General features: G+C 50.8%; 3 gene segments (V, D, J or C); all 3 read left to right on the top strand.

Moving 5' to 3' along the window:
* The first annotated feature begins 371 nt into the window (after window positions 1-371).
* LOC123347666 lies at window positions 372-1,025 on the top strand. The segment is given in 2 exon segments: window positions 372-487; window positions 586-1,025. Coding segments are annotated over 2 exon segments (486 nt in total).
* Window positions 1,026-4,889: 3,864 nt separating this feature from the next.
* LOC123347963 lies at window positions 4,890-5,836 on the top strand. The segment is given in 2 exon segments: window positions 4,890-4,978; window positions 5,420-5,836. Coding segments are annotated over 2 exon segments (366 nt in total).
* A 6,772-nt stretch (window positions 5,837-12,608) lies between these two features.
* On the top strand, window positions 12,609-13,487 carry LOC123347665. The segment is given in 2 exon segments: window positions 12,609-12,695; window positions 13,069-13,487. Coding segments are annotated over 2 exon segments (468 nt in total).
* Window positions 13,488-15,165: the final 1,678 nt, after the last annotated feature.

The raw sequence follows: 15,165 nt of genomic DNA, 5'->3' as shown, positions 1-15,165 counted from the left end.
ATGCAGCCATAGCCACCCTCATGAGGCAATGGGACCCCAGCCCAGCATTCCAGTCTGCTGCAGGGACTGTGGGATAGTGCATCACTCCTTGAGTCGATGCAACCCCTGGCAGTGAGGATGTGCTCCGTCGGTCACAGCCACCTAGGGGGCAGCTGCAAAATCGGATTTGTTAAATCGGATGCTTAAAGTCAAATTAAATACATTGACCTAATGTTGTAGTGTAGACATGCCCTTATCAGCCACACAAAGTAACTGAGTTCCTTCTAGGAAATAATGAATGTGTCTTATAAGGAGCGGAATATGCAAATAGGCGTGAGAGTTTCCTGTTTAAATCTGACTCCCTCACTTGCACGGCTGCACCCGACAGACAATCCGCAGCCCCTGTCTCTGGGCACTCACCAGACAACCCCCCTGAGAACTCTCCTCTCCAAACACGGGACAATGAGGCTTTGCTTGTATCTCGTTCTCATTGCAGCAGCGTTTGAAGGTATTTTCTCCCTTCCCGTGTGTTGTAGCGTCAGTCGGGAAATTATTATTCTGCTGCCCTAGATACTAATCTTCCCCGTAATTCATCTTCATTCCCAGGTGTCCGGTCCCAGGTGCAGCTGGTGGAGTCCGGAGGGGATGTGAAAAAGCCCGGAGACTCTCTCCGCCTCTCCTGCAAAGCCTCCGGGTTCACCTTCAGCAGCTACGGGATGAGCTGGGTCCGTCAGGCTCCCGGGAAGGGGCTGGAGTGGGTCGCCTACATTTACAGCACCAGCATATACTACAGTGACTCGGTAAAAGGCCGATTCACCATCTCCAGGGATGACCCCAACAGCCTGTTGTACCTGCAAATGACCGGCCTGAAGCCCGAGGACACCGCCCGCTATTACTGTGCGAGAGACACAGTGCGGGGAATCCCGGCAGGGCTCGTACAAAAACCCGAGCGGCAGAACCGCCCTTCCGCCATGCGCCGCGCGGGGGCAGCACTTCCACAAACAATCCAGCACCGGGCACGGGAACGGGAGCTACAACCAGAGTGAAGAACAAATCACTGTATCCACACATGACCATGTGTCCATAACAACGGGGCCTTCTTGACTTTACCATGTTCCGCTGTGGCCCTTAGCAGACACTGCAGTGAAAATGCGCAGCTCAGCAGGGGAATATTTGGGGATCAACTGTTCTAGGTGTAATAACCAGGACCTGGATTTTCCAAGGTGCCTAATTGTGCTGGGTGTTAAACACCCTATTGCAATGTGTTGGGAACTGGGCACTAATGGTCTTACATTCCTTTGACAAATCACCCACTGCCACCACGGCTCTAATACCTTGTGAAAGCGCCGCTCGGGTTCCGAACCCCTCTGGCATCGATACAAAACAGGTTTGCACCCGATGCTGCCCCGCTCGCTGACCGAATAGCCTCCTCTCCAGAGCCCTGATCCAAATTCCGCTACAGGCTCTAGTCTTTCTAGTCCCTGGAACAGACCGTAGCTCGGCCCTTACACCTGGAGGGATGGGAGCGGATTCTCGCCAGCTTTGTGCGGCTGTGTGGTCCGATGGCCCCGCACTCGCTGGGCGCTGCCCAGACAGAGTTATCACCAGTCCAACTCCCTCTCCTAGAGCCCCAGGCCAAATACCTCCAAGCATGCAGGGACAGGGGTTGTGTCTCTCCTATAAGAAGGGGAATATGCAAATGAGGGAGACAGTTTCCTGTTTAAATCTGTGCCTCTCTCTGCCCAGGCTGCACCCGGAGACAAAATCCGCAGCCCCCGGGTCTGTGCAGTGACCAGCCAGTCCCTGAGACCTTTCCCCTGCTGCACCAGGGAAAATGAGAGTTTGCATCCACTTAGTTTTCATTGTAGCAGCTCTGGAAGGTAGGTTTCCCCCTGAATACCCTGCAGTATATTGAGTTATTGATTCTAATGCCAGTGTGTTTTAATGTGTGTTTATTCCCAGGTGTCCGGTCCCAGGCGCTGGTGGAGTCCGGAGGGGATGTGAAAAAGTCCGGAGACTCTCTCCGCCTCTCCTGCAAAGCCTCTGGGTTCACCGTCGGAGAGGACTCGACTAGCTGAATCCATCAGGCTCCTGGCAGGGGCCTGTCATGTATTTCTCATGTAAGCTACTGGGCCAGCAGTACTGTAAACCCCGCCAGCTCGTCCAAGGCTGATTCACCATCTCCAGAGATGTATCTGCAACTCATCTGCCTGAAGCCTGAGGACACCGCCCGGTGTCACGTAGTGTGGGGGAGTCAGGGCCCTGCACCCCTCTTCCTGGGACTCACAGTGACTCTCAGCCAGCCAGTAAAACAGAAAGTTTATTGGACAACAGGAGCACAGGCTACAGCAGAGCCTGTAGGCACAGCCAGGACCCCTCAGTCGAGTCCTTCTGGGGTTCAGGAAGCTTAGTCCCCAGCTTGGGATTCCCTGAATTCCAACCACCCAGCCCAAAACCGAAACTGAATTAACTCCCTCCAGCCAACCCCTTCCTTTGTCTGGCTTCCAGGGCAAAGGTGCTGACACCCCTCCCCTCTCCCAGACTCAGGTTACAGGCTTAGGTCCTGTCCCTCACCTAAAGCCATACTACTCCATCACATTGGTATCACTGTGCGAGAGACACAGTGAGGGGAAGCCGGGCTGAGCTCAGACAAAAACCTCCCGTTGTGGTCAGTAGGGAAAGTCCCAGCTGCTGCGTGGCCACACTTGCGAGTTAGAGCGCAGTAAAGCAGCCCCGGGCGCTCTAACTCAGGACACGTCCACACTGGCAAGGCACATAGAGCGCTTGGACTCCACGGCTGGGCACTCCTGGTTCTCCACCTCAGCGAGAGGAATCACGTTTGATGCACTCCTGCTGGAGCACTGCGGAGCCAGTGTGGATGCCCTGGTCTATTAATGCGCTCTGATCGTCCTCTAGAAATGTCCCACAATGCCCGTTCTAGCCACTCTGGTCATCACTTTGAACTCTACTGCCCTGGCCTCAGGTGACCAACGCTCAGACCCGCCCTTTAAATTCTCTGGGAATTTTGAAAATCCCCTTCCTGTTTGCTCAGCCAGGCGTGGAGTGCTCTCAGAGCATCTTTCCAGGTGACCAGGCCTCTACGTGCCAGGCTATCCCCAGTATGGAGCAATGGCGAGGCGCTGGACCTCATCAGTGTCTGGGGGGAGAAAGCTGTCCAGTCCCAGCTGGGCTTCAGCCAGAGGAATTACGATGCCTTCGGGCAGATATCAAGGGCCATGATGGAAAGGAGCCATGACCGGGACGCACTGCAGTGCAGGGTTAAAGTGAAGGAGCTGCAGAATGCCGGCCACAAGGCCCACGAGGCAAACCACTACTCTGGTGCTGTCCTCACGACCTGCCATTTCTACAAAGAGCTGGACGCGATACTTGGTGGCAACCCCACCTCCACTCCGAGTACCACCATGGACACTTCAGAGCCCAGTGCAACAAGGCGGGAGGAGGAGGAAAGCTGGAGTGAGGGTGCTGAGGAGGAGGGAGACAACCCGGCATCCCTAGATGCATGCAGCCAGCAGCTGTTCTCAAGCCAGGAGGAAGGTAGCCCGTCGCGGTGTCCGGTGCTTGGGGAAGAACAAACACCAGAGGAGGTGCCCGGTAAGCGGCTTTTATTTTGGGAAGGAAGTTATTCGCAGGGCCACCCAGAGGATTCCGGGGGCCCGGGGTCTTGGGCAGCGGGGGGCCCTGATTCGGCGGTAAGTCGGGGGCAGGGGGGTCCTTCCGTTCCAGGACCCGCTGCCAAAGGCCCCAAAGACTCACGGCGGGGACCCCCCGCCGCCGAATTACCGCCGAAGTGGGACCCGCCCCCGAAGTGCAGCCCCCACCGCGGGTCTTCAGGGCACTTCGGCGGCGGGTCCCGGAACGGAAGGACACCCCCCCGCCGCCCAATTACCCCCGAAGATCCAGCGGCGGGTGCCGCTTTGGCGGTAATTCGGTGGGGGGGGGGGTCCTTCTGTCCCGGAGAGGAAGGACCCCCGGCCAGCGAAGACCGGGAGCGAAGACGCTCCGGGAGCCTGGGCCCCACGAGAGTTTTCTGGGGCCCCCGGAGCGAGTGAAGGACCCCGATCCAGGGCCCCCGAAAAACTCTTGTGGGGGCCTCGGGCAAATTGCCCCACTTGCCCCCCCCCCTCTGGGCGGCCCTGCAGAGAGGCTGTCACTTGCTCACAGTTAAGAATGGATTTTCCCCCGAGCTGACTACAGGAGTTAGATGCACAACTTGGGATTCCAGCTCACTTTGGTGGCTTTGAAATTCTTAGCCTAACTGGCCAACTACAAGACAAGCGACATTCTTGGCCACACTGAACATTGGTTTGTTTGGCTGGTAATTCATAGGACACACAGAGACGTGCCTACATACTCAAGACATTGAAGAGGACTCTCTAGATTCACATCATTTAGGGCCAGGTCAGGATATTACAAGCATCTAGTCTTGCCTCAGCCAAAGCCCTTTCCAGTCAGTGGGAGTTGAATACCCAGTGCTCCTCGGAGGTTCTGAAAATCACAGGGTTCGCCCGTATTCCACCAGTGAAGGGCACTAGTGTTTACATGCTCATTGAGTCTGTTATTTCAGTTTCATATCCTGGGGGTTACATTTTGATAGCCCAGGATTAGGCATCTTAATATTGGATTTTACCAATAATCTGTAAGCCCGTATTTAAGTACCACTGAGGTCAGTGTGATTTAGTGTTTTCCTGGATTGGTGCCTAAATTTCATTCATTTGCTCTGGCGTCCTCCATGACTGGGTCCCTCTAAACTCCGAGGTCATTTATTTGTAATGGCGCGCGTGAAACTGAGGTTTAGTCAAATGACTTTGTAACACCCACATGCAAATGAAGAAGGGAAATTGGCTGATAAAGGCCAGCAGGGACCCTCACCGAAGAGCTGCCAGCAGAGGAAGGGTTACTGCTTTGCCGCCCACCAGGTTGGTGTGTAGAATGAAAATGATCTGTCTGGGGTTCTTCGTCTTTTTGGCAGCTTTCTCAGGTGAGTGGATGAACCCACAGGTGCCTGGTTAGGACAGCTAGGCTAGGGCAGGGGAAATGGTTTTAAGGCTAAGACGTAGCAGAGGGATTCAGGAATTCTGGATTCCAAATCCTAGAGCTTTAAACAAATCACATAGGATAGAATTTTAAACCCAATAAGAGGATTTTGATACACAATTTTCATTATTTTTAATGGGAACTAGGTGTCAAAATCCGTTAGACAGCTTGAAAAATCTCAGACTGAGTTTGTGCCTCAGTTTCCCCTCTGCAGAATGGGGAGACCTGCACTTCCCTCCTTCCCAGCAGTGTGGTGTGGATAAATCCATCATTACCCACAAGCAGATCAGATACTGCCATGAGGAGGGCAATGGAAGGACTTGGATAAACCTGGAAAGAGGAGGAAAAGAATGGAATTAACTATGTTTTTATTGTTTATTTACAGGTGTCAGCTCCCAGATCCAGCTGACCCAGTCTGGGGCAGAAATCAAGAAGCCTGGAGAGTCTGTGAAGGTGACATGTAAAACCTCCGGCTACACCTTTACCAGCTATTACATTAGTTGGGTGCGGCAGGCTCCCGGGAAAGGACTGGAGTGGATCGGATATATTGATCCCAGCGATGGTGAAACTGGCTATGCCCAGGCCTTCCAGGGGCGATTCACCATCACCAGGGACACCTCCATAAGCACGGCCTATCTGCAGCTGGGCAGCCTGAGAACCGAGGACACGGCCACGTATTACTGTGCTAGATACACACAGTGACACAAACCACAGCTACAGCCATTCAAAAACCCTCAGTGAGAGAACCCAGGTCTCCTGCTAACACTGCAGCCCTCAGCCACGCCGGGGAATGGTTACCCCTGTGAACAGACTCTGGGTAATTATCCCCAAGTGACTTAGGGTCAGTGAAAGTTAATGGGATTTAGAACCTTAAGTGCCTAAATCACTTTTCAGGACATGACTCTGTTCCCGGAACACAGTCACATTTAACTGGAGGAGAAGGGGACCAGAACCATCCCAGCCCTTGGGGAAGCTGGGTGTGCCAGGAAGAAGCTGCAGGAAACGTGTGTCTGCCACAGGATTGGACCCATTGCCAGGGCGTTGTCCCCCTGCCTTCACCCCCAGCTCCGGGATGGAAGGGAGCCCCGGCTATCGGAACCTGTTAGCGACCCTCACTGGGAGTGAGAGGAGGAGCCGAAGGACCCACCACACACAGGCTCCTTTAACTCCGTGTGTGGGAGGAGAGAGCCCTGGGGGAAGGGGGGTACCCAGGGAGTGCAGAGTGGGGGAGGGCAGAGTGGGGGAGGAGGGGGTGCTGAAAAGAAAACCAGGTCATTGGTCACTGTATGGTGTCCCAGTGCAGAGAGGCAGCCCCGAGAACGGTCACACTGACTCTGGGCTCACAGGCTGGGGCTTCCCTTCTCAAGGAGAATTTGGAGACTTCAGGAGGATTTTGGCTGCCTCTGGTTTTGGTTGCTCAAGCTGAGACACCCTAAAAGGGACAGATTTATCAAAGGAGACAGGCATCTGCCATTGGCAAGTCCAGCCCCTGTTAAGAGGTCTCAAATGGGACATCCCAGAAGAATGTGCCAGTACTTATGTTTTGAGTGTGTGAAGGAAAAATAAAGCTGCGATTTTGAAATCTGCCTAGATTTGGATGGCTAAACTCTTAGCAATGGATACTAATATCAGATCGCTCTTTGTACTCTCTTTGTCAAACATTTTATATTCTCCAGAAGAAAACCATTATCTAGGAGCTAAATACGACAATTCAACAAAAAATACACCTTGTGACGGGCTGGATCACAGAAAACCCCTTGGGAACTTCCAGCTGATGTGTTGAGACTACTTCTGCCCCTGCTTTCCTGCCCTGGCAGCTTGGGACTTCAGTGCCCTGCCTGGTTTGAGCCAGACCCGCTAGCCTGCTGCAAACCCAGACCCAGCTCTGAACCACGGCCACTAACAGCTGCAGGCTCAATTGAAAGCAGCTTACAGACGTGTTCTTGTCTTTAACACTCAGATGCCAAGCTCCCAATGGGGTCCAAACCCCAAATCAATCCATTTTACCCTGTATAAAGCTTATACAGGGTAAACTCATACATTGTTTGCCCTCTATAACACTGATGCACAGCTGTTTTCCCCCCACCCCCCATATTAATACAGATTCTGGGTTAATTAATAAATAAAAAGTGATTTTTTAAATACAGACAGTAGGAGTTAAGTGGTTCCAAGCAGTAACAGACAGGACAAAGTGAGTTACCAAGCAAAATAAATAGCTCACGCAAGTCTATGTCTAACACAGTAAGAAAACTTAATAGATAAAACCTCACACTCAGAGGTGTTCCAGTGAGCTTCCTTTTACACACTAGTCTCCTTCTAGTCTGGGTCCAGCAATCACTCACACCCCCTGTGGTTACTTTCCTTTGTTCCAGTTTCTTTCAGGTATCCCAGGGGTGGGGTGGGGTGGAGAGGCCATCTCTTGAGCCAGCTGAAGACAAAATGGAGGGGTCTTCCAGGGGTTCAATAGACTTTCTCTTGTGGGTGGAGACATCTCCCTCCCCCTGTGTAGAATCCCAGCTCCAAGATGGAGTTTTGGAGTCACATGGGCAAGGCACATGTCCATGCTTGACTCAGAATATACAGGTAGCAGCCATAGTTCACATGCTACCCTGAACGTCCTCAGGTAGACTTCTTACATGTATTGGAGTTTTCCAAGATCCATTGTCCATTAATTGTTTCTTGATTGGGCACTTAACTTGCAAATTCTTTTCCAAAGAAGCTGCCCAAATGCCTTACTAAGGCTACTTAAAATGAAACCAGTACACAGCCAATATTCATAACTTCAAATACAACAAGGACACATGCATGCAAATAGGATGAATAGATTCAGTATATCATAATTTTTACAGAGATATGTTACATGGCATATGTAGCATAAGACATATTCCAGTTATGTCACATATACATTCATAAGCATATTTCCATAAAGCCTTATGAGGTGCAACATCACACATCTTTTGATTCACTGGCTAGAGCATGGGTAGGCAACCTATGGCACGGATGCCGAAGGCGGCACACGAGCTGGTTTCAGTGACACTCGCATTGCCCAGGTCCTGGCCACCAGTCCGGGGAGATCTACATTTTAATTCATGAAGCTTCTTAAACATGTTAAAAACCTTATTTACTTTACATACAACAATAGTTTAGTTCTATATTATAGACTTATAGAAAGAGACCTTCTAAAAACATTAAAATGTATGACTGGCACGCGAAACCTTAAATTAGAGTGAATAAATGAAGACTCGGCACAGCACTTCTGAAAGGTTGCTGACCCCTGGGCGAGAGACTGGATGGGGGACGTAGAAGATCCTATATGTATTCCTGCTTTGTGTTTGTGCAGTGGCTAGGGCCATGGGTTCCTGATCCCTGATTGGGGGTGGGGTGGGATGGGGGGGGGCGAGCAGGTCCTACACAAAACAACCAAACAAAAGTCCAGAATGAAACATTTCTACCTTAAAGCCTGGCGGAAATGTGCCCCAAGCAATTTCCTGGTTCCACATTAAGAAGCTGACGCAGGAAGGGAAAGAGGAAGATTGCACAAGAGTTACAAGCAGTTTGTGCAGCTGCATATTTCTGTCTGGATTTGTATCACTGTGCAGAGATGGGCTCAGTGGAGACACCAAAGCCAATACCCAAAGGGACATCCTGGAGCTGTGCTGACTAAAGCTTTATAGGAGCTCTGGCTATCAGTGCTCTAGGTGCAAAAGAAAAAGGATGGGTCATTTCCCAGGCTCCTGTGCTTGTGTGTCAAACGAGAACACCACGGGACAAGGAAAGTCTGAATTCTAAATTCTTTGTTTTGAATGAATATTAAAGAGTCTGTGGAACACCATCCCCCACCCACCCCCAATACACGAGAAAATCCAAATGATAGAAATCGAACTCTCACTGCATTATAAAGCAGTCGGCTCTTTGAATTCCACTGTGCGCACTAGTGGCTGGGCGCCTGGGTTGGGAGTCAGGAGACAGGGATTTTTTCCCGGCTGTGTCACTCCACTGTTGCTGGACAAGTCCCTGCCATCAGCTGTGTCTCTATTTCTCCCTGGCCCCCTTTCGTTACTTAGGGTGGGGTTTTCCAACCCCAGTAAATGATCTGGATTCTCAGTTCTTATTAATCTTGGCAAACAAATCCCTTAAGAAGCTCTGAAAAAAAATTCAGCCTTACATTGTAGAGATCTTTTTGCAAAGGACGGTCTCACAGGCACGAGGCCTTAAACTCACTGGTTCCTCTTAGTACTATTGTAACACAACCAATATTAGCCTGAAACCAGAGGTGAAAGTAAGCCGGTACGGTCTGATACGGTGTATCAGCAAGAGCTGATTTAAAGGGCCCGGGACTCCAGCCGCTGCGGGGAGCCCCGGGCCCTTTAAAGCGTCGCTGGAGCACTGCCACCCCGGGGTAGTGGCGGTAGGGCTCCCGCAGTGATTTAAAGGGCCCAGAGCTCTGTGGTGGCTGGAGCCCCGGGCCCTTTAATTCGCCCCTGAGCTCCCAGCCGCCTCTGTAGCTGGTAGCTCCAGGGTGATTTAAAGGCCTCGGGGCTCCCAGCCACAGCCGGAGCCCCAGGGCATTTAAATATTGAAAGGCCCCGCCTCTTCTGGGTGAGGCCACTCCTCTTCTTGTTGGGCCATGCACCCGCTCAGGACTCCAGCTACTGGTAAGTCCTTTAAGTTACTTTCACCCCTGCCTGAAACCTTTTCTATCAGTGACACGACAGGTGGAAATCCACCATTCGGAGCTCAGTCTTAAGGGCTGAATTCACTTTTTCGCTGGATAGATTCACAAACCTCATCAACCCAGCACTGCAGCTCCTCAAACACGAATTTATCCTCCTAGCCACGAAACCCTGTGATGGGGAGAAGTATCGTTCTCTCCTTTTTACAGGTGTAAACAGCCGCACTAGGGCCCAGGTTTTACCCGGTATCTCGGTATTGGAAGATGGGATTCTGACTCCTAAATCAATTAGGCATTTCAAGGCTGAGCACAGCTATGCCTGAACACCTTCAGAAATCTAGGCCTAATGGTATTCAGGTTCCCAAAGAATCAGCTCAGCCCTTCATGGGATTTTCAGAATCAGCTGGGTGCCTGACTCCCATAGATTTCAATAGAAGTTAGGTACTTAGCAGGATGTTAAGAGCACCTAGGCACCTATCTATTTAATAGCCAGGCCCCAATATAGAAAGCCTGGGACTGGCAGATGACCTCAGATTTAGGTGTCCAGATTGCACTAAAACAACAACAACAAAAGAAATCAGTGTTCGTAACCCCTCTGGGTCGCTTTCTTAGAGTCAGAGCCTTAAGAGCCTAGTCTGAGCTTCCGCATAGCAGGCCAGAGGATTTTACCAGTTTGAGACTCTCAGCCCGTCTGATCCCAAGTGATTTCTCACTGCAATTTATACTTTTTCCAATCAACTTTCACCAAAATCACTACACCGCTGTTAAACCTTTGAGGTTGACGTGCCAGACTCTCTGTGGGTTGCTTTAGCCCAGCTGTTCTATTTCAAGCTTTAGTTGGTAAAGGTGTGAATTAAACAAACACTCGCAGGAAAACAAATATACGTATAGACCAACCCTATGACTAGTGCTTTAACCACAAGCCCATCCAGTGGCTTTTTGTACACCTGAAACAAGCCATGAGGCAAATTCAGGGAGGAAGCCGCCTGTTTAAAGCCAAGGTGCCTAGAGGCACTTTCCGAACTACAGCCCTGTCTGCAGCCCCTGGGTCTAGTTCTCTCCATTCGCCATCATGCTCTCCGCTTGGAGATCTCTTCTCTTGCTCTCTGCTCTCTCAGGTGAGTTCCTGTTCCCTGGAGTTATATCAATAAACAGTTACATTCTATATTGTACTATGCACTGGGCACGTTCCTGGTATGTTTGGTGTTCACAGGGGTCCAGTGTGATGAGGTGCTAGAGGAGTCTGATGGTGGACTCAGAAAATCAGGGGAGTCCCTAAAACTTTCTTGCAAAGCCTCCGGAAAGGCTGCCACTTGCTCACAATTAAGAATGAGATTTTTCCAAGACTTATCAGGTGTTCACAAACTTCATTGCACCGGGACCTCCTTCTGACAACAAAAATGACTACATGACCCAGGAGATGGGACCAAAGCCTGAGCCCACTGGAGCCCAGCCACACTGGGCATGGGGGGCGGGGCGCAAAGCCGGAGCCCGAGGTCTTCAGCCCCGGGCAGGGGGCCTGTAATCTGAGCCCTGCCACTCAGGGCTAAAGCCGAAATCTGACCCCTGCCACCCAAGGTAGTGGGGCTCGGGCTCCAGCTTCAGCCCCGGGGGGTGGGGATTGGGCTACTGCTTCAGCCCTGGGATTTGGCCCTGGGCACCAGGAAGCCTAACGCCAGCCCTGGCAACCCACTTTGGGGTCCCAAAACACAGTTTGAGAACCACTGAGTTGGATGCACAATTTGCAATTTCAGATCACTTTGGTGTCTTTGAAATTCTTAGCCTAAGTGGCCAACTACAAGCAAGTTGGCATTCTTGGTAACACTTGGCATTGCTTTGTTTTTCGGTGAATTGGTAGGACGCGCACAGACATTCCTACATACTTACTACATCGAACAGGACTTCCTACTTTGGAGGGCCGGGTCAGGACATTACAAGCATCTAGTCTCACCTCCAGTTTATGGATAACACATACCTATAACATCATAACACCTGCTAACTGACTGTCCCTATCAAACCTTCTCATTGACTTCACACCCATCCTTCTTAGTGCAGCAAGCTTCCAGATAATAGCAGTGGAAAGTGCTTTGGAGAGAAATTTATTGTGACTAGGCAAACGGATGGACTTTTTGTAGTTCAGTAAAAATCCCTGTAAATAGTTCTAACACCAAATCAGCCTTCAGCAAAAAATCCCTTCCCTTCCCCGCCCCGCCTCCCCTCCCATGGCTTAGAGGAGACAAAAATGACCAAGTTCCATTAACGTAAAGGAAGAAAAAGGGGAAATATTTTCTCTGTTTATCATACCCACATAGGGGCAGCAAAGTGTCATGTTCAATTATGAAGCATTTCTTCCCAAAGACTGAACCCGGGAACAAGCACAAGGAATTATTGTCCCCCGCACCAAAGGCTGGAATTGTGAAAGTGAGGGTTTGCCCACAAAAATTCCTGCTGATTTGAAAGGGGGGAGTACCCAGCGCTCCTCAGAGGTTTGGGAAATCACAGCTCTCATACGTATTTCACCACTGAGAAGCGCTAGTGTTTATACTTTTATTTATTAATTCTATGTTATTTCAGTATCATATCCACTAGATATTACCTTTTCATTCCCAATATTAGGCACCTTAACACACCAGTTTACCAGTAACTTTAAGCTCATAGTGACATCCCCCCTGATGTCAAAATGGCTATAGTGCTTTCCTGGATTGAGGACCAAATTGCATTAACATGCTCTAGTATCCTCCATGACTGTGTCCCTCTAAACTCTGAGGTCATTTATTTGTGAGGATGGACGAAGCTGAGGTTTAGTCAAATGATTTAGCAACACCCCCATGCAAATGAAGTAGGAAAACTGAGTGATAAAGGAGAGCAGGCAACCCTCACCGAAGAGCTGCCAGCACACGAAGGGTTACTGCTTTGCAGCCCCCCAGGTTGGTGTGGAGAATGAAAATGATCTGTCTGGGGTTCTTCGTCTTTTTGGCAGCTTTCTCAGGTGAGTGGATGAACCCACAGGTGTCTGGTTAAGACGGCTGGGCTAGGGCAGGGAAGATGGTTTTAAGGCAAAGACGTAGCAATGGGATTCTAGATTCAAAATCCTAACTCTGAAAAAATCACAGTGTGGAATTTTAAAGCCACCTAGTGGATTTGGATACCCAAATTTCCTTAAGATTTAATGGGAAGTAGGTGTCAAAACCCCTTAAACGTGGGGATAACGGTACTTCGCTACTTCACAGGAGGGTGGTGCAAATAAATTAATTAGAAGATCAGAAACTGCTGTGAGGAAGGCAACAGAAGGATTTGGATACACCTGGGAAAAGGAGGAAAACAATGGAATTAATTGGATTTTTATTGTTTTTTATTGACAGGAGTCAGCTCCCAGATCCAGCTGACCCAGTCTGGGGCAGAAATCAAGAAGCCTGGAGAGTCTGTGAAGGTGACATGTAAAACCTCCGGCTACACCTTTACCAGCTATTACATTAACTGGTTTCGGCAGGCTCCCAGGAAAGGACTGGAGTGGATCGGATATATTCATCCCAGCGATGGTGAAACTGGTTATGCCCAGGCCTTCCAGGGGCGATTCACCATCACCAGGGACACCTCCATAAGCACGGCCTATCTGCAGCTGGGCAGCCTGAGAACTGAGGACATGGCCACGTATTACTGTGCTAGGGACACAGTGACACAAACCACAGCTACAGCCATTCAAAAACCCTCAGTGAGAGAACCCAGGTCTCCTGCTAACACTGCAGCCCTCAGCCACCCTGGGGAATGGTTACCCATGTGAACAGACTCTGGGTAATTATCCCCAAGTGACTTAGGGTCAGTGAAAGCTAATGGGATTTAGAACCTTAAGTGCCTAAATCACTTTTCAGGATATGACTCTGTTCCCGGGACACAGTCAGATTTAACTGGAGGAGAAGGAGACCAGAACCATCCCAGCCCTTGGAGACGCTGGGTGTGCCAGGAAGAAGCTGCAGGAAACGTGTGTCTGCCACAGGATTGGACCCGTTGCCATGGCGTTGTCCCCCCGCCTTCACCCCCAGCTCCGGGAGGGAAGGGAGCCCCGGCTATCGGAACCTGTTAGCGACCCTCACTGGGAGTGAGAGGAGGAGCCGAAGGACCCACCACACACAGTCTCCTTTAACTCCGTGTGTGGGAGGAGAGAGTCCCGGGGGAAGGGCGGTACCCAGGGAGTGCAGAGTCGGGGAGGGGGGCTGAAAGAACCCCAGGTCACTGTGTGCTGTCAGAATGAAGAGAGGCAGCCCCGGGAAAGGCCGCACTGACTCTGGGCTCACAGGCCGGGGCTTCCCTTCTTACAGAGAACACGGACACCTCAGAGGGACAGAGACCTGAATCTCTCTGAGCCCTGGAAACTTATGGGCCAGGTGGGACTCAGAGCGACGGAAGGGAAATCCCTGTGAAATAAACATCCGGGCATTTTAATAGATCTGCTCCATCTCCGTCTTTATTTCCCCACCACTTCTGTGTCGGGCAGGTGAGTACCTGCTGTCAGTCCCTAAACCCCTGCGGTATTCAGGGGCCTGTTGGTGTCAGTGTTTTCCACACGAGTAGAGGATACATGGTCTAGCCCAGTATAAAGACATCAGAGGCAAATAGACAGGAGGCTTCACTGAAATTTCACACTTCTCAGAGCAGGGAATGGCCAGAATTGTCAATGGAGATTAAGGGAATTAGGTACCAACATCCAAATAAAACCAAATGGGACTTGGTGTGGGATTTTCAGAAACATCCAACTGCCTCAGCAGCACGAGTCCTGTTCGTTTTCCTCTGCACCATTGGAAATCACAGCCAGCACGTCTGTCGCTATTGACTCTTTGGGGCTGAGATTTGAAACCCAAACTACCATTTCAACCAATGGGACCCACCTGGCTGCGGGAGGGATGTGCTGGCCGCGGCTTCCCGCAGCCCCATTGGCCTGGAGCTGCGAACCAGGGCCAGTGGGAGCTGCGATGGGCCGAATCTGCAGACGCTTCTGCAGGTAAACAAACCCTATTGGCTGCCAGCGGATTTCCCTGATGGGCCATGTGCCAAAGGTTGCGGATCCCTGAAGTAGATCGAGGTAAGGACTTTGGGAGCCCTCATCCCCGCACTATCTCAGTGTTTCACCATCACTAGTGAATTTCAAGGTAGGGAAGCATTATTCCCATATCTCAGCTGAAGAACGGAGGCACTGAGAGATTAAAAGGGTGATTTTCAATGGGACAAACAGGAGTTAAGGTAGCCAATTCACACCGACTTTCAATGAGACTCAGCCCCCCTGACTGCCCTTTGGGCCTCTGAAAATCTCCTCTTAACTGACCATCCCAACACTCTTGTGGCCGGAGCCTCATGCTGTAAATCTGTGGGAACTAACTCCACAGCACAGGGCGACCTACAACCAGTGGGAAGTGGAAACTCTCTCTCTCCCTGGGCAAGTTATCGCAGAAGTGCCCGCTAGGGGG

Source organism: Mauremys mutica, chromosome 13 (assembly GCF_020497125.1).
Source record: "Mauremys mutica isolate MM-2020 ecotype Southern chromosome 13, ASM2049712v1, whole genome shotgun sequence".
Lineage (NCBI taxonomy): Eukaryota > Metazoa > Chordata > Testudines > Geoemydidae > Mauremys > Mauremys mutica.
This window is presented reverse-complemented; position numbering and strand designations above follow the sequence as displayed.